The sequence below is a fragment of the Heteronotia binoei genome, chromosome 2 (assembly GCF_032191835.1).
Source record: "Heteronotia binoei isolate CCM8104 ecotype False Entrance Well chromosome 2, APGP_CSIRO_Hbin_v1, whole genome shotgun sequence".
In the NCBI taxonomy this organism is placed as follows: domain Eukaryota; kingdom Metazoa; phylum Chordata; class Lepidosauria; order Squamata; family Gekkonidae; genus Heteronotia; species Heteronotia binoei.
In genome coordinates, this window is record NC_083224.1 from 170238638 (window position 1) to 170257939 (window position 19302).

Below are 19302 nucleotides of genomic sequence, written 5' to 3' on the forward strand. Positions count from 1 at the left end.
TGAGGACAAAAAGGCACCTCCATGAAAGCTGTATTGTATAATAAGAGGAAGTTTCATCAGCCAGCACAATCCAGTGGCAAAGTTTCCCTGGAACTATACTACTTCAGGATGCAGATGTTGAATGTTGCCCTATGTAAAAAGTCTATTTCCCATATACAGAAAACTAATATTGCATGGAAAATAATTCCTTGGTATGCTTATTTCCTATTAGAAGATGATGATATTGGATTTATATCCCACCCTATACTCTGAATCCCAGAGTGGTCACAATCTCCTTCACCTCCCCCACCCCAACAGACACCCTGTGAGGTGGGTGGGACTGAGAGAGCTCTTACAGCAGCTGCCCGTTCAAGGACAACTCCTGCAAGAGCTATGGTTGACCCAAGGCCATTCCAGCAGCTGCAAGTGGAGGAATGGGGAATCAAACCCAGTTCTCCCAGATAAGAGTCTGAACACTTAACCACTATACCAAACTGGCTCTCCTTGGTATATGCAAGAAGGGTGGTTTTTAAAAAACAAACAAGATAACTTTAAATATGCAATCTCTCACCTGCAGAGTGACAAGGAGCATTTCAAGGCTCGAAAAAGATAGCTTTTCAGCATGATGATGTGATAGGGTGCATTCACACACACTAAACAATATGCTTTGCAAATGGATTTTTACCATGTAAGAATAGCAAAATTCATTTGCAAACAGGAGCCGTATGAAAGCACCCATGAAGGCTGATTCCACACAAGAGGAAGGTTCCATAGTGGTCATATTGTCCATGCAATTGTTTCTCAATTCACATTTGCAACAGAGAATCCACATGACACAGGGTATTCCAATTTTTCACCCTTGTTAGCCAAGACAGGACTAGAATTGCTGCAACTATGAAAAACCTCCAGGCAGAAACAGCCAAAGGCATTATTATCCAGGGTGTCTCCATATTTATCCAACTATTGTCTTACATTGACAGGTTTTTATAGTGATTTGCAAACCTGCAAATCCTATAGAACTAGAAGACAATGGCACAACAAAAGAGATGTGCGTACACCATGGGAAAGAATGCCTTTATCCATCTAAAAAATGTTGCTTTTCTCTAGCCTGGACAAACCTTTTCCACTTGATTCTGCTGATTGCACACTGCAAACTGGCAATTTTGATCCTGTATTGGTAAGTATTTATGCATCCACAGCACCCCAAATCCATTTGCCTTCTACTTTCATATAATGATTTCTCACCACCAACCACTTGACAGTTCTAAAAGAACAGCAGTCAAACCTTAGTGGTGCAGAGACGTGCCAAGAATCGCTAGCCAAGGTAAGCATCAGTTCTATTGAATAAACACCTGGAAATGCATCCATGTCTGTAGGAGGCCAGTTGTACCCTTTTCCTTAGTTTCCAGTCTAGACTGAAGCAATTTTGTCTAGTACTGGCCATATGAAATCACTAATAAACACAGGTCCCACTGCTTACTAAACAACTGGGCTTCATTTTTATAAGAATGCAAGTCCCTTTTATAGACACTAATGACTCCTTTAACTGGAGATTTATTTTGAGGGGAACTCTTGCATTAAAGATTGTACAGTCTGTTACTGAGGTCCAAACATTTAGCACATGTTTTTCACAGCAGCCATACGCCATCTCTCAGTCCCCACAGAGAACTCCCTTAAGAAGTGCTGCAGGGGCCTGATTCTGATCAGGACCACAGCATGGCAGGAAAAAGGACTTCTGCCTTCCTCCTCTTTGCACCATTTTTTTACCCCAAACAGCACCAGTGGGATGTTATTTGTCCCACTGTAGGGCTGCATGCACAAGTATCAGTGCATGTGCAGCCATAATGGGGCAAATAATAGCTCCTGATGCCATTTGAGGTCAGGAAAATAGCAGGGAGCAGGAGTTGCTCTCTCCCCCACCCACCATGCCATGGTCCTGACCAGAATCAGGTCCCTACAGACTTTTAGATGGAGATCTCTGCATGAACTGGTAGCTGGAATATGACTGCCTGTCTCTGTGGAGAACATGTGATGTTTGGCCCTCAGAAAAGTCCCTGGCCTTGTGTACATACAGGGCCAAAGCACTACCTTCTATAAAAGTAGGTAAAATTCAGCTGCTTCCATCATCACCTTATATGGTATTCTTTGATGGTAACTGGGTTTGTCTTCCTAAGAATCAGAGCAAAGGGAAATACCCTCCCTGGAAGAACTTCTGTGAATCAGACATGCTTGCGTCATCTCTGAGGTCTTTCAAAGAAACTTCTAAGCGGACATCTTTCCTGCTAGACGGGGATCAAACTGGATGTGACAGCAGCTACCATGGCTTGGCTAGCTTGCTTTACTTTTGATTTTTTATTTATACTGTGAGCCACTTCAAGCAGTCTGTCTGTTTTGGCACATGCAGTGTTTCCGAGTCCACAGTTAAGGCTATTAGAATGAGGAATGGCTTAAAAACACTTTAATATGAAGAGCAACTAAATCATTCAGTACAGAAGCCTGTATGCTAGTGTTGCCAACCTTCCTGTGGGGCCTGGAGACCTCCTGGAATTATAACTCAACTCCAGACTGCAAACATCAGCTTGCTTGGAGAAAATAGCAGATTTGAAAGTCATTATACCTCAATGAGGTCCCTCTCCTCCCCAAACTCCATCGCCAACAGGTTCTACACACCAGACCCCCAGGAGTTTTCCAACCTAAAGTTGGAAACCCTACTTTAAGCCTTTTTCTAGAACAAACTATGGTCATAGAATCAATGGGGAAGTCACCAGATTGCCAGTTCCTTCTGTTAAATATAAAGGAATGTTCCTAAACACTCTCTTTGTCTCTCTCTCTCTCCAATCATTTTTTCGACTCTGGGGTGACGTTGCTTTCACAACGTTTTCACGGCAGACTTTTTATGGGGTGGTTTGCCATTGCCTTCCCCAGTCTTTTACACTTTCCCACCAGCAAGCTGGGTACTCATTTGACCGACCTCGGAAGGATGGAAGGCTGAGTCAACCTCGAGCCGGCTACCTGAAAACCCAGCTTCTGCCGGGGATCAGACTCAGGTTGTGAGCAGAGTTTAGGACTGCAGTTCTGCAGCTTTAACACTCTGCACCACGTGGCTAGTCTATATATATATATATATCCATCTCAAGCACTTTGCTGGAGAGGCAGTGTACAAAGCCTCTAGATAAATAAATTGCCAGTTTGTTCCATATGTAAATTGGAGAGTTGTATCTATCTAATACTGATTTCTCCCTAGCATTGTTCAACCCACAGGTTTCTGTCCTCCCCGCCCCTGCCCAGTGCAATCGATTTCCCACCAGTTGCTTCACAGGAGCATTTTGATGCACAGCTCCTTCCAGTTCTCCTTGTGGTTTCTTAATCCTTAAAAGACAGCATCACAAAGCCACAAGGGGAACTGAAGGGAGCAGCATGTCAAAATGTGCCCACAGAGCAACTTGTGGGAAATCAATCACTTGTGCTGGGGAAAACAGAAGCCTGGGGGTGGAGCAATGCTAGTGAGAAATTGGTCACCACACCATGAGCTGAATTCCCTGGCTTACTTTCTTGCTTTCTGTCATTCCAGTTGCTTCCTCCCTAGTCTGTCTCCAACCCCAGGTGTGAGCCATACTAGTCAAAAACACTTATTGGTGTTGCCATAAACAAGAGTTGCCAAGTTCTTCCTGACCACTGGCAGGGGTTTGGGGGGTAGGGTTGCCAGATCCAGGTCCTGGAGATTTGGGGATGGAGCCTGGGGAAGACAGAGGGTACAATGCCATAGAGTCCACCCTCCAAAGCATTCATTTTCTTCAGGGGGATCTGATCTCTGTAGTCTGGAGATGAGGTGCAATTCCAGAGGATTCCCAGGTCCCTCTTGGAGGTGGCACCCCTGTCTGTTACACCCTTATACATTTATGGAAATTAGTAGTCTTAGAAGGCTATAACTCTGTTTAGCAGGGGTGGCCAAACTATGGCTTGGGAGCCACATGTGGCCCTTTCACATATATTGTGTGGCTCTCAAAACCCCCATCACCCTGTCAGCTGACTTAAGGAAGGCATTTATCTCTTTAAATCAATTCACCTAGCCAGCTACTGGCTTAGAGAATGGATTCAAAATTAAAGTTGCATTTAAAATTAAAGTTGCTTTCTTTCCACCTCCCCTCCCTCCCACATCTATTTTCCTTCCTTTCTTCCGGCTCTCAAACATCTGAAGTTTATGTCTTGCGGCTTTCAAATATCTGGTGTTTATTCTGTGTGGCTCTAACATTAAGCAACTTTGGCTACCCCTGCTGTTTAGGATTGCATTTTAAGTGACCACTGGGAGGTTAGGGAGGGGATGGATCCCTTCTGGCATATCCCACTTTTTATATAAAAATCAGACCCATCTCTTACTCCCACTTTATATGTAAACAGGACAAGAATCATGAATACACAAATGTGTCTGCTGTTATTTACTTCTAGCTAAATCCTTAGAGGCAATTTCAGAAGAACTGCAAATGATTTTTAAAATCTCCAGTCCCAATTTATTAACAAATGCAACCATCTGCTCAGACTCCTCAGTCGGTAATAAAATCAGTACAAAGCCCTAACTATGGTTGGCTGCTTTTGCTTCAAAGAAATCACAGCCATTAACGCTCCCTCACACACTCCAGGTAGGTGTGTCTCAAAAATCACAGGGAGCCTTGAAAACATAACTGAACCTTGAAGAGCACTTCAAGTAAAATCCATGTAAACAACAGGAGGGAATGTTATGCAAAATATGCTGGAGGAATGAAAATGTAACTGCACGGCTGCTTTAACAGCAATGTGGCGCATTGTGAGAAGAGGCGGTTGCAAACAAAGTCACTTAGTGTGACCCTTCTTGCCAAGGGCCTGGTTAAACTTTACTCTGTCAGACCTATGTGAGACATGGCCAACTGATGGGAAATGGGGGCAGGCAGGAAATTACTTTGTGTGTCTGTGTGTGTGCACGCGCACCTGTACCTGGAAGTCATGTTGACCTCTGGTGTCTGACCCCTACTAGGGGCCTGGAGGATATTCTGAGAGGTGGCTGAATAGAGCCTGCCCTTGTCCTCAAAACTGGGTATTTCAAGGAGGTCTCCCATCCAAGTACTAACCAGAGTTGACCCTGCTTAGCTTCCAAGATCTGATGAGAACGGGCTTGCCTGGGCTATCCAGATCAGGGTGGGCAAGCAGGAGCTTACAGAGATGGGGCATATTGTTGACCTCTTTGTGATGACACAACTTCTAGAACAAACCGGAAGCAACAGGGCAATGCTCTCATAGAGTTTTTGGCTAGAATGTCACCCCTGGTATGATGCCGTCACTCCCAGATCATGCCAGAAATTGTGTTATCGTGCAAGGATGAACACACACACCATTTGACTGGGCATTGGGCAGGGGCCACAATTACCTGGAAGTCTTCTACTATAAATGGGCAAGTGGACCTAGGAGCTCTCCCAGAATTACCAAAGATCTCCAGATTACAGAGATCACTTTTCCTGCATCTCTGTGGTGTAAGACAGTGCACCCCAATCTGATGCCTGCACATGCAATGATTCCGGCTGTGGTGCCCATTTCTTTCTTCACCAAAGGAGTGGTTAAGTGTGTGGACTCTTATCTGGGAGAACCGGCTTTGCTTCCCCACTCCTCCACTTGCAGCTGCTGGAATAGCCTTGGGTCAGCCATAGGTCTCACAAAGCTTTCCTTGAAAGGGCAGCTTCTGTGAGAGCTCTCTCAGCCCCACCCACCTCACAGGGTGTCTGTTGTGGGGGAAGATGATAAAGGAGATTGTAAACTGCTCTGAGACTCTGATTCAGAGAGAAGGGAGGGATATAAATCTACAGTCTTCATCTTCTTCAGCCAGTCCTGGCTTTCCTCCATCTCAGTAGAGCAGGAAGTGGTCTAGAACAGTCCAGGAGGCTCCTTCTAAAATGACAGACTGAGTGACATGTTCTGTATTTCTAACAGATTTCTACTTAACCTAAGGGCCAAACTACAGAGTACACACAAATGTGTGGTACAAAGACCTGAAGCTATTTGATTTTTAAAAAGAAAGCAGGTTTAGAAGAGAGGATTTAGAATAATTCGTGTGGGAGATGCTTAACCTTTTCCCCACCAGCCATTTCTCTGCTTGAAATATTTCCCTCCCTCCCACATACTCAGGAAAGATACATTTTAAGCCTTATAAACGGCTGGCGAAGAGTCAAACCTGGAATAGACAAATCGTGAGTGAAGAAAGTAGTAAGCACTTGCTTATCTGCTCTGAATTTCTCTTTTATGAAGCTGCTTTTCATTTTTTTACTTTAAAAAATCAGCATCGAGGTTTTTGTGAAATGAATCTGCATAGTGCCTGCAGTTAGCCCTGCAAAGACCCACACCCAAAAAAGGAAAACCAAACCACTATGAAGATTTTTACCTTGCTGAAAGGAAGAGGTGATTTTATGGATGCTGTAATTTTCTGCACTGGAACATGTAGCTGAGTGTCCGTAACAGAAACACTGAGAACAGCCTTCTGGATTTCTTGAATCCAGGTTATAATAGCCCTGCTTGCATCTGTTAGAGAGAAAGAAGGCAAGCAAGACAACGTGTGATTGTTCTTTTGTGTGCTCTGCATTGCACCTTTTCTGTTTCCATTAAGGAGGCAAAACATATTCCCCCAAGCAACCTCCATGTCAAAAACATTTGAACGACATAAATGTCTCTAACACTGAGGCTTCTAGGAAGAATGCTTTTTGCTGCCTTGCCATAAGCAGAGAAGGTCAAGAAAACAAAAACACAGGAAGAAAAAAAACAGAGGACATAATGAAGTATTTGGGGCTGGGAAGGTTCCTGGAATTTGATTGAACATGTCTTGGGTTGCAGTGCTTTGCCACCACTAAACTCCCTCCACTTGTGGGTCTGGAGGGTTCCTGAACTTGCCCACTATTTCATGAAGTCATAAATACACTATTTGGAGGGTAACTGTCTAAGAATTATGCTTTGTTTCAAAGACTAAAAATAGGTTTAAACTGAATTCAGTGCATGCGCATAACCCAGGCTTTTTTTGTAGCAGGAACTCCTTTGTATATTACGCCACACCCCCTGATGTAACCAATTTTCCTGGAACTTACAGTAGGCGCTGTAAGAAGAGCCCTGTAAGCTCTTGGAAGACTGGCTACATCAGGGGTATGTGGCCTAATATGCAAAGGACTTCCTGCTACAAAAAAAAGCCCTGCGCATAACATCTTTTTACATTGCAAGTGATAAATCTGGGGAAGGGGGAAGTCATTTTCCAAGCCTACTTCAACAATATCCATAATCAGAGAGCCTTTTCTGAATCAAAACAGAGAAGCTCTATTCTTATACTTTGCTTTAATAATAATAAAAAAGACTTGGGACTCAAGAGTTTGCTCAAGATGTGCTGCAAAAGTTATATACTATTCTCCACAGCATAACAAATCACCATACCATTTCAGAGACCTTTGCAATAAATGTGTCAGAGGACTGTAAAGAACTGATGGGACCGAATACCTACAGGCCCCGTGACTGCAGTGTGCAAATCTCTGCAGAAAGGACAGACTCTTCATGAGCCCTCCACCTCTCCACATCCCACAAAAGGGTGTGACATCTAGTTTCAAAAGTACGGAATGTACCTTTAGAATGAAACGTATAGGTCTGGGGTGGATCTTGCCATATAGCTTTCACCTACCCTGACATGGCATAGCTCCCAACAAGCTGTAATTAGAACAAGCTCTCTCCTGAATGCTTGCAATGGTGGGTCTATCTCTGACGAGCAACACAGCCTGGGGGGGAACCCTATTGTTGACGTAAGTGTTTAGCAGGCAGATGTGCCTGGCTTCCTCTGTAGCTTCTTTCAATTTACAGCATGAAAACTTAGCAATGAAACAGGATGCCTAGGGAGGGAATAGAAATACCCTTCTTAGAGGGTAGTTTTTAAAGTCAGGCAAGAATTTGTCAAGAATGGTTTAGGACATCCTGTATTAGGCCACTGGCTGGGCTGGCAATAAATTGGACTAAGGGGCATTTCCTACACCGTGTGATAGCAGAACCAAGTTTGTCACTAAGCAAATGCCCAAGTGGCAACAGCAGCAACCCCCTCCCCATGGGTTTCTGCAGGGGGTCGGACTAGATGACCCTAGAGGTCCCTTCCAACTCTATGATTCCACACTTCATCAGAAACACAGGACTTCCATCCAAAATGGCAGCCTTGTGCTGAGTTCCCTTGGCCTCCTCCATCGTGTGTTGTTCAGTTCATCCCCAAAGCATTTTATGGAGTGTTGCCTTGAGCCAGCCAGCCAATGATGTGATAAAAGTGTAAATGCACAGCATGATAGATAAGAATGACAAACCCCTTCTGGGTTCATTTTGACTGTCCCCTGGGAGGTTGAAAAACTCCACAGCTGCCTCACATCTCTACTATTAACTATTTCCAATTATTATGCTTCTCCCTCAGTGGAAACTGAAGCTCTCAGCATTCCAAAATTCCATAGCAGTTATCAGATTTCATGCTTTCATGATGAATCCACAGGACACGTGGCAGTCAACATGTTGCTTTTTGCCATTAAGTCACCACCAACTTATAGTGACACCACAGCATTTTCAAGGCAAGAGATGTTCAGAGGTGGCTTGTCATTACCTGGCTCTGCACAGCAGCCTTGGAGGTCTCCCATCCAAATACTAACTGGGGTCAAACCTGCTTAGCTTCCGAAATCTGACAAGAGCAGATTAGCCTGGACTATCCAAGTTGAGGCAATCCATATAGCTCTGCTTATTAACAAAAAGTTACATGTTGGTGGATCCCTGTGCAGAGTGAACGGACCAGGGTTAGCCACCAGCCGGGTTCCTTGACAATTATATATCTGACCATAACAATAACCCTTAAGGGTTGTACTCTGCTGATAGCTATACGTACTGGTTGCAGCGGTCTCCTGTAACAGCCTCCTTGCAGACGCAGCGACCTGAAATACACTGATCTGTGCTGCCGGCTGGATCACAGTCACATTGGGATATCCTGAGAAAAACACAGTACAGTAATTTTGAAACTTGACTCCATTCTCATTGAGAGTAATAGGTAAATATTTCAACACAGGAGGCAATACAGCTTAGCTGATTTCAGCAATCCATTCTAGTTGTATACTGGTAATGCAGAGAACACAGGAGATGCTATGCATAGCTGGCCCATCCACTCAGCAGAAAATACTTCTATCCAAGGTGCTGGTTCTTTGCAGAGGTCATTGTGTGAACAAGCTACCCATGGTATCACCCAGTTTTAATCCCAGGTATCAGTTGGCTGTTTTGTCAGGGAACTGCGAGAGAATTGTTCATATTATGGTCATGTAGCAAAAGTTCCTGAACAAAGACTTCTGTTTCTGAAGGAAGAAAGGAGTGGAAGCACTCTTATCCCAAAAGTGACAGGGTTTCATACCTGGGAGGGAACAGTACAAACAATCTTTCTTCTCAAACAGCACTCATAAAGCCACACAACACAGTCAACAGACCACTTACAAACTAATCCTTTATCCTACAGGTTGGGGGAGGGGTGAAATAGTGAACCCCCTCCCAAATAAAAACTGTGCAAAGAAAACTACTTTATTGATTTGTTTACATTGAAAGCCAGTTTGGTGTAGTGGTTAAGTGTGTGGACTCTTATCTGGGAGAATCAGGTTTGATTCCTTACTCCTCCACTTGCAGCTGCAGGAATGGTCTTGGGTCAGCCATAGCTCTCTCAGGAGTTATCCTTGAAAGGCAGTTGCTGTTAGAGCTCTCTCAGCCCCAACTATCTCACAGGGTGTTTGTTGTGAGGAAGAAAGGTAAAGAAGATTGTGACCACTCTGAGATTCAGAGTAAAGGGCAGGATATAAATCCAATATAATTGTCATTGTCATCATCGTCATCTTCTTCTTTTATAGTCTGCCTTTCTTCCCAATGGAGACCCAAAGGCACTAACACCATTCTCCTCTACTCTGTTTTATCCTCACAACAACCTTGTGAGGTTGGTTAGCTTGAGAGCTTGTGACTGGCTCAAGGTCACCCAGGAAGCTTCCATAGTAGACTGAGGATCTGAAACTGGGTTTAGATTAAGTGCAGTGAGTTCTTCTAAATAGAGAAGCATTCTGACATAACTCCTCTATAATTGCAAAAAAACCCAACCCAGTACAATCTACTGTCTTCCAAACAATCTGTACCGTTTGTAACTAGTCCTCAGACTAGTGGTGGCAGCAACTGTGAAGAGCTGCAGTGCATGACTGAATTTGCTCCCATATTAGGGAGAGAAAAACAAGCCTCCATATCTACATAAAAGTAGATGTCTTCCTACTACATGATATGCAGTTTGAGTAGCTAGGGCTTATACTGAGGCAAAGTATGATAAAATCTGAAGATAGCACTGAGTGATTAAGAACTCCACCAATACCATTGGTACTCACGACATTTGCCCATTGGCTGTGCAGCCATTTGCTGAAGAGTGGAACCCATGTTGGCATCGGTCACATTTGTCACCCGTCACACCACGTTTGCATTGGCACCGTCCATGGTTATCACACTGAGCACTAACAGAACCTTAAAGAAAAAGTAGAGAAAGCAGTTTGGGCAATGCTTCTCAAAGCTTTTTTAAAGCGCAATCCATTTTTAAACTTCTACCTTTATGAATCCACCATGCCACCAGCAGTGCAAATCCAGCTGGTGGCAGACATAAGGTACATCCTATTGCATCCTGAACTGCTGATAGCTAAGAGCAAACCCAACCTGGAGAAATGAATTATGGTTCTGGGTGAAGGAGGAGGGAATGCAGCAACTCCACCCACTCTTCTCCTGTTCTTACCGCTGGGAAGAGGGTTCCAGAGTTTTTACTCCTGAGTCCTGGCCCAGGAGTCTGACCCACATCTGGGTAATGGTCCAGTTTTAGAATCCCTGCACATTCCATTGGCTGCAGGAGACATTATTTCAAATTCTCATCAGGTTTATCAAAATTCCAGTGACACCCACACTGCAATCTTGAGCATAGTTACACCTATCTAAGTCTATCGAAGTCATTGGGCATAGAAGGGTATAGCTCTGCTTAGGAGTGTACTGTCAGCTAGTGCTGTTCTAATGCTTTTACAGCCATGCTGCTTTATTATACAAACTGTTATGCTCTGTAATGAAGTGCTTCTTCATTTTAAATCTGATGCAATCTGGTCTTGCTATGTCATTAGGGTGCCTTAAAGTAAGAGCAGTTCAAACCTTCTGAAAAGGACTGAATAAAGACACATGCAGGAAGCGGAAGAGGGAAGAAAACAGTGTAAGTGTAGAGTTAACAGGCTTTGAGGTTTCTGAAGCAGGTTGTTTGGTTCTTTGCCAAAAGAAAGCAACTACATGCACCTAGGAAATCGTACAGCTTACACAACTGCACCACAGAAAATTTTCTGAAGGTAGATTATCAGCTGAGATCGTTGTCACTCTCCTTAAAAAGCATCACCACTAGTTTGCAAATACCAGCGAATACTCATTCATGGTTGGCCAGGTAACCAGGTCTTTTTTTTGTAGCAGGAATTTCTTTGCATATTAGGTCACACACCCCTGATGTAGCCAATCCTCCAAGAGTTTACAGGACTCTTATTACAGGGCTTACCGTAAGCTGTTGGAGGATTGGCTACATCAGGGGTGTGCGGCCTAATATGCAAAGGAGTTCCTGCTACAAAAAAGCCCTCCAGGTAACCCATTGCTCACTCCAGTGATTCTGAAGATGTCTGAAAATGCCATGATCTGGACAGTCCATGCTAGCCCCATCTCATCAGATTTTGGAAGCTAAGAAGAGTTGGCTCTGGTTAGTATTTGGATAGTCCAAGTCGCAACACAGAAGCAGGCAATGGCAAACCACCTCTGAACATCTTTTGCCTCGAAAACCCTATGTGATTGCCATAAGTCAGCTGTGAGTTGATAGCACTTTCCCTCACCTCTGAAAATCATGAGTAGCTTTACCCAATGGGCAATGGGGACAACTCCCCCAGATCCCCATACTGGGAGGTGCCCAGAGCACCAACTGAAAGACCAGGCTCCTGCTGCTACTTGCACCTGCCTCATCTGAGCCTCAGGCTTGCTGGAGTGGTGGCAACTCTTATCTACCTCATGCATGACCCTTGTTTTGCTCTGGCAGGGTATGTGGTGGTGGGTTGACATAGATTCTGGGATTCCATCCTGGACTTTTGTCCAGGGTCCCAGAATCACTCAGACAGCCCCTACTGAAAATATATGGGACTAAATAGATCTGCTGATCCCCCTACAATTGTGCAGCATCCCTCTACAATTGCGCGGTTCTGACAAAGCAATCAGAAACATATTTTTCAGTAAGAAAAGTAATGGGATTAGGCTTCCCAATCCCCAGGGCCCAGCGGGGGATCCCCCGGTTTTACAGGCTTCCCCCCTCCCCAAGCCAGCTGGCCGGCGGGGGAAGCCCTGCCCCCAAAGCCATTATGCACCTCCATGAACAAGTCCCATAGGGAATGATGGGGAATTGATCTGCGGGTATTGGGGGCTCTGGGGGGGGCTGTTTTTTGAGATAGAGGCGCCAAATTTTCAGTATAGCATCTAGTGCCGCTCCCCAAAATACCTCCCAAGTTTCAAAAGGAATGGGCCAGGGGGTCCAATTCTATGAGCCCCAAAAGAAGGTGCCCCTATCCTTCATTATTTTCTATGGAAGGAAGGCATTTTAAAAGGTGTGCTGTTCCTTTAAATGTGATGGCTAGAACTCTCTTGGAGTTCAATTATGCTTGTCACACCCTTGCTCCTGGCTCCGCCCCCATGTCTCCTCCCCACCCCCAAAGTCTCCTGGCTCCACCCCCAAAGTCCCTAGATATTTCTTGAATTGGACTTGGCAACCCTAAATGGGATATATGTGTGCGGACCATAAATAAAGCATTTTGTGCAATTCAAAACACACACACACTTCACTTGCTTGTTTATTGCTCACCAAATTCCCACACTACAAAAATCTTGCAGTACATTTGCAGAAACCTAGCATACACACAGAGTATACCGGTAGTAACTGAGTGATAAAGCCATGACTCCTTTGGTTCAAGAATCTAGCTATAAACTCAGGCATGCTATAATCCCCTCTTAACCTCAGCCTTCTACCTGCAACAAGGGGATAAAATAACATTGGCTTGACTTATGAAGTTGTCATAAGGATAACTGAGTTCACATCTGTAACGTACTTCAGTACGCTCCTTGGATTCCAGGCCTGATCGTCTTTTGTCAAATTGCTGTTCTCATTTCTAATGGGCTGGTGAATCTGCATGAATCATAGAGCAAGCAGCCTAACCCTGGGCAATGTGGTCATGCATAACGTTTAATGTGGGAAGCCTGGAAAAGATTATATCATTCAGGGCCACTTCCTTTTTTTTCCTGATTAGACAAGGTTTGTGCTCTCATGTCTCATTTTCATGCCTAAGGCAGTGATTCCCTAAATGTATGCCAGGGCACACTGGTGTACCTTGGGAAATGGATACATTAAATCAGGCCTCATTTTGGGCAGGAGCTCACAGGAGTGGAGCTCTGGAACATCTAAATTTTATTGTGCTCTTTCTTTCTTACCCCCGCCCCCCAGGCCCCTCCAAATAATTGCTTCTGGGCTCCATTGTTCAAACCCCCTGTGAGAATTTTGCTGAACTTTAAGATTTGACAAACTTTCTAATATTCCCCCCCCCACACACAAAAAAAAATGGGAAAATAACCAAAACATATACAGCAGACAGATGGAAATCTTCATCATGCCACTGTGGCCACATAGGAGAAAGTAATTTAAAAAGTCGGATGGGAGTAAGGTAGCCAGAGGTCTCCCATTTCTCAAAGCAGTGGGAGTGTAATTTAAAGTAATTTTAAAAGTATGATGGGAGTAATTATGACAATTACGGTTCCAATGCTAAAATAAATAACATAGGGGATAAAGGGCATCCCTGCTTCGTACCACTCATTACCTGAACATAACCCTCTACTGATCCACCAACTCCTATCAACGCCTTAGATTTAGAATATATTGCCTCAATCATATTTTGAAATTTCTCCCCAATCCTATACTTTTGAAATATGATCTTCATGTATGTCCAATCCACAGAATCAAAGGCCTTATAAATATCCAACGCCAAAAGCGTAAGCGGCAAATCCTTATTTTTAGCTAAATAAACCATACCCATCACCTTCCTAACTGCCTCTACTAAATACTTTTGAGGCATAAACCCAAATTGCTCTTTCCCTATCAATTGTGCTATACATTTTTTAAGTCTCATTACCATAACCTTTGCAAATATTCGATAATCCATATTGGTAATTGCAATTGGCCTATAAGAATCCCTTAAAGTCTGATCTTTCCCAGGTTTCGGAATTAACACCAATCTCGACTCCAACCATGTAGGCGGTGTAGGAGATCCATCCAAAATTCCTTGAAACAATTCAGTCACATGAGGCACCAATATATCCTTAAAATGCTTATAAAATACCGCATTAAAACCATCCAGTCCAGGTGCAGATTGCATATTCATAGAATCTATAGCCACCTTAACTTCTTCTTCCGTTATATCCTTATCTAATTCTTTCCTACTATCTTCACTTAATTCTAAAAATTCCAACCCCTCACAGAATTTTTCTATATCTTCCTTTTTAATCCCTTTGTTTGCGTACAATTTATTATAAAATTCTATAAAATTCTCCAGTATCATTTTAGGTTCAGTTTCCAAAAACCCTATATCGTTCCTGATTGCCTTAATATTTTTCCTAACCTGAAAATTCTTAATTTTATTTGCTAAAATTCTTCCTCCTTTCCCTTCAAACTCATAATACTTCTGTCTGTTATACCATAATTTTAACGTAGTCCTATTAACATCCAATACATTCAACTCTTCCCTTTTCCTAACTACTTGTTCTTTATCCTCCTTCTTCTTAGATTTCCTAAATTTCTCCTCCAATACTCTAACTTCTTCTTCTACTTCTTTAATTTTCCTATCTTTACCTTTCTTCAATCTCACCAAATTCTGTATACACACACCTCTAATAGTGGCTTTCATTGCTTCCCATATTATTGTTAATGAAGTATCTGATTTCCTATTCTCCTCAAAATATCTTTCCATTGCATTTTTAATATTACACTTACTTTCTTCATCTGCCACTAACCATGGATTAAACTTCCAATTATAAGATCTATTACAATGACCTATTTGCAAAAAGGCTGAAACAGGGGCATGATCAGTAATCTTAATCATCCCAATCTCCATATCTTTAACCCAATTCCTCATTTCTTGAGAGACTAGGATTCCATCCAATCTTGAATAAGTTCCATGCACGGCAGAGTAAAAAGAATACACATCATCATTAGGAAACATTTCCATCCATAATTCTAGCAGACCAAATTTCCCGCACACTCTTTTAAATTTCTCTGCCTTTCTTTTTTTAACATTGCCTTTCCCCTGCAAATTAAAAAAGGACAAAAGAATTATAGGCTTTGAAGTTCCAGGGAAAGGGAAAATAGATGGGAATCTCTTAACAATGTATGCAGATGACATGATGGTGACAATTAAGGATGTGGAGCCCGCAGTGGCACCTTTAAAAAAGATACTACAGGAATTTGAGGAAGTGTCAGGGTTAAAAGTGAATTTTTCAAAATCTTCGAAGATGTGTGTTAATGTAAAACCAGGGTTACAATTAGCAGCTTCAAAAATTTTGGGTATTCCCATAGCAAATAAAATGGTGAAATATTTAGGGGTTAATATTCCTAGGAATATTAAAAAAATATTTGAGTATAATTATAAAAGAATCTGGAGTGGAATTCAAGTTAAAATGAGAGACTGGAGGAAGAGGAAAGAGTCAATTAGTACAAGGAATGCTATGGTTAAAATGTTTCTAGTTCCTAGGTTGACTTATTTATTTTATGTATTGCCTTGGCATATACCAGAATACGTACTGAAGAGATGGCAAGGAGATATAGATAGATTTGTTTTTGCATCAAAGAAACCAAGGACAGCTAATAGGTATAGATATTATGGTATTAAAGATGGGGGATGGGGGATTCCCAATATAATTTACTATTATGATGCATATCAATTAAGGCACTTAATGATTTGGTTGGAGGGAGAATTAGGAGAAGAGCTGAACGGGATAGAAAAGGAAAATTTAGAGGTAGTAGGAGGAAAGGAAAGTTTATTTGAGAGAACGAAAAGGAGGAAGAAGATAGGTGATAAATTATCAACCTTTATAGGGCCCAGTAGGGTATGGGGGAAGTGGAAAAAAGAACTTGCTCCGGAGATATCATCTATTACTAAAATGTGGTATTATGATAAATTTGCTCCATTAAAGGGATCGCTGTCAAAGGAAGTAGGAGATAAACTGAAGAGGATTACGATTCGAGAATTGAAAGAGGTTTGGGGTACTGATAGGGTGAAGAAAGAGGAGTATAATATTTTGAATAATATTAATTGGTTGTTAAAAAGTCAAATCTCCTCATTGCTGAAGGAGGAAGAACTTAAAAATATTGGTAAAAGAATTAATACTCCCTTTGAAAACTTGGTGAAAGAGTATAGCGAAGATAAGTCAAAAATAGTTTCAAAATTGTATAAGATTTTATTAGGTACAGGGAAATCCCCGAGAGAATTTTTGAAGGAACATTGGGAAACAGATATTGGAGATAAAATTTTAAATGAAGATTGGGAGAGGATGTTTAGATTACCTCCCTTTGTTACAACATCTAGGTTAGTGCAGGAGCAGGGATTGAAGATGATACAGAAATGGTATTATACACCCATTAAGATGTATTATATCTCTAAATCAGGGAGTAAAAATTGTTGGAGGAAATGTGGAGAAATTGGAACTTTCAGTCACATGTGGTGGGATTGTCCCTTAGTGAAAAAATTCTGGTTGCAGGTTGGCATAGAGATGACAAAGATTATGGGATGGAAAATAAGTATATCTAAAGCAATGGCAATTATTAATTTGGATGGTGTGGGATTAAGATCAAAAGAGGATAGTAAATGGATTAATTTGATGTTAGTAGCAGCAAGACAAGTGATAGCAAGGAATTGGAAAGAAGCTGAGGAATTGACAATTAATCACTGGAGGGATAAAATGAATTATATAATTATTTTGGAGTATTTAATGATGAAGATACGAAGAATGAACGGATTAAAGGTTAGGGAACAGGAGGAGGGGTGGTTTAGGAAGATGGTGAGATATTTGGAAAAGTTTAAACAATTTAAGACGATTGGTTGGTTAATAAGAAAATGAATGGATAAGATGTTTAAATAGAGTGATGGAGTTGTATTTGGATGAAATGTTAATAGTTATAAATTTATGGAATATTATAATGTATCTATGGCCTGGGACTCTCACAGAGGTGGATTGGTGTTGGAATATATAACAATAAAAAATTAAAAAAAAAATGACAATTACAATTCCAGAAGCATTTTAAGGTAGATGCTGAACTGATATAATTTAATACACCTTCCAGTAATGTAAGGGGTGTGTGGCATATGCATGTAAGTTTTGCAAACAAGTTGTGCTAATGAGCTCCGGCACCTCTTTTTCTACATAATGACCCCTGCATTAAATAATTAAAGGATATGGTGAACTCCAAAGAACCCCCCCATTGCCATGGTCTCTGTGTGAATCAGTCCTATCAGCCTTCCTCCTGCTGATTAGCCTATTCAAGAGGTGGATAATTCTGCTGTCTGCTTGCATTACAAGTGATTGAATAACACAAGTGTACTTGATGCAGAAATGCAGCAGAATTACCTAAACTTCTAGCGGCTACCCATTGAGTCTCCACATGGGCACTGCTTCAAAATTGTTTCCTTCCAACCTGGAGATATGCCCATATCAATTTCTCATAAGCACCAGGGATGGCCTTCTTTGAGAATAATTCTTCCAGTCTAAATATAAATGATTTTGCTTGTAAGAGTATAGTGGGCCTTTAATTTTAGTCAAGGAAACAAATGTGCTTCCTCTCAGCTGTTATAAATTTGGAAAACAATGTCCTAAAGGCAGCTTAAAATGTAATATGGGAATGATTTAAGAAGTACAATTAAATCTCAAAGGACAAGGGAAAACACCAAAGATCCATGGCTTGCCACTTCTTTGAAGTAGGCTTGGTTATATTTATATATCACATTTCTATCCCACGCTTCCTCCGGAGAACTTGCCGAAATGCACATTAAACATTCCATCTTATGCTTATAACAATTCTGCTGGTAGCCTTATGGAAACAAGTGAAATTAAGAGTAGTGATCTTAATGCATGTCTCCTCTCATTCCATGTTTAGCTCCCTGTATCTGCCTCACCACATCTTCACTTGCTCTTGTAGAAACATCTTAGCCTCCCATGTATTGTTTTAAAATGAGATTATGGGCTGCTATTCGTGGATGTCACTTGCTCTGTGCTTAGCTATTGGGGGCTGTTACAGACTTCAGTTAGGGTTGCCAGATCTGTGTTGAAAAATACTTGAAGACTTTGGGGGTGGATCCGGGAGAGGGCAGGGTTCGGGGAGGGGCCTCAGCAGGGCTTTTTTTGTAGCAGGAACTCCGTTGCATGTTAGGCCACACACCCCTGATGTAGCTAATCCTCCAAGAGCTTACAGTAGGCCCCATAATAAGAGTCATGTAAGCTCTTGGAGGATTGGCTATATAAGAGGGATATGGCCTAATATGCAAAGGAGTTCCTGCTACAAAAAAAGTCCTGTGCCTCAGCATGGTACAATACCACAGAGTCCACCCTTCAAAGCAGCCATTTTTGGAGGGGAGCTGATCTCTGCCAGCTGGAGATTAGGTGTAAACACAGGATATCTCCAGGCCCCACCTGGAGGTTGGCAACCCTAACTTCAGTTGTTAGCTGATATGAACTCCAGCAATACTGGAGTATCAAACAGATTGGGCTATTATGATTGTAGGAAGTACATTGAGTGGGACAGGCAAGAAGGGAGATGTTTTAGTCCTACCAGTGAAGGTACCTCATTTCTCTCTCACACACACAAACATTGTGTAATACCAGATCTATGAAGAATAAAACACTGCCCTCCTCAGGCTCCCCCCCAAAAAAAAAAATCTGCAGGAATTTCCTAACCAAGAGCTGGCAACTGTAGAGACTCCAGGCCTGGTGGTTAGGATTGCCAGCCTCCAGGTGGGGCCTGGAGATCTCCTACTTTTACAACTGATCTCCAGCTGGCAGAGATCAGGTCCCCTGGATAAAATGGCTGCTCTGGAGGGTGGACTCTGTGGTGCTGTACCATGCTGAGACCCCTCCCCTCCCCAAACCCTGCCCCTTCCCAGATCCACCCCCAAAGTCTCCAGGCATTTTCCAACATAGACCTGGCAGTTTGATAAA

The 19302-nt window shown here is 42.4% G+C and overlaps 1 protein-coding gene across 1 annotated transcript in view; it reads right to left on the bottom strand.

Moving 5' to 3' along the window:
• The window catches only part of LAMC2 (laminin subunit gamma 2), an 83256-nt gene that overhangs the window by 39167 nt on the left and 24787 nt on the right, over window positions 1-19302 (bottom strand). The window contains exons 3-5 of the mRNA XM_060232416.1: window positions 10392-10524; window positions 8879-8977; window positions 6383-6519 (exon numbers count right to left, since the gene is read on the bottom strand). Of these exons, the coding sequence (XP_060088399.1) occupies window positions 6383-6519; window positions 8879-8977; window positions 10392-10524 (369 nt within the window). The remainder of the gene's footprint in view (window positions 1-6382; window positions 6520-8878; window positions 8978-10391; window positions 10525-19302) is intronic.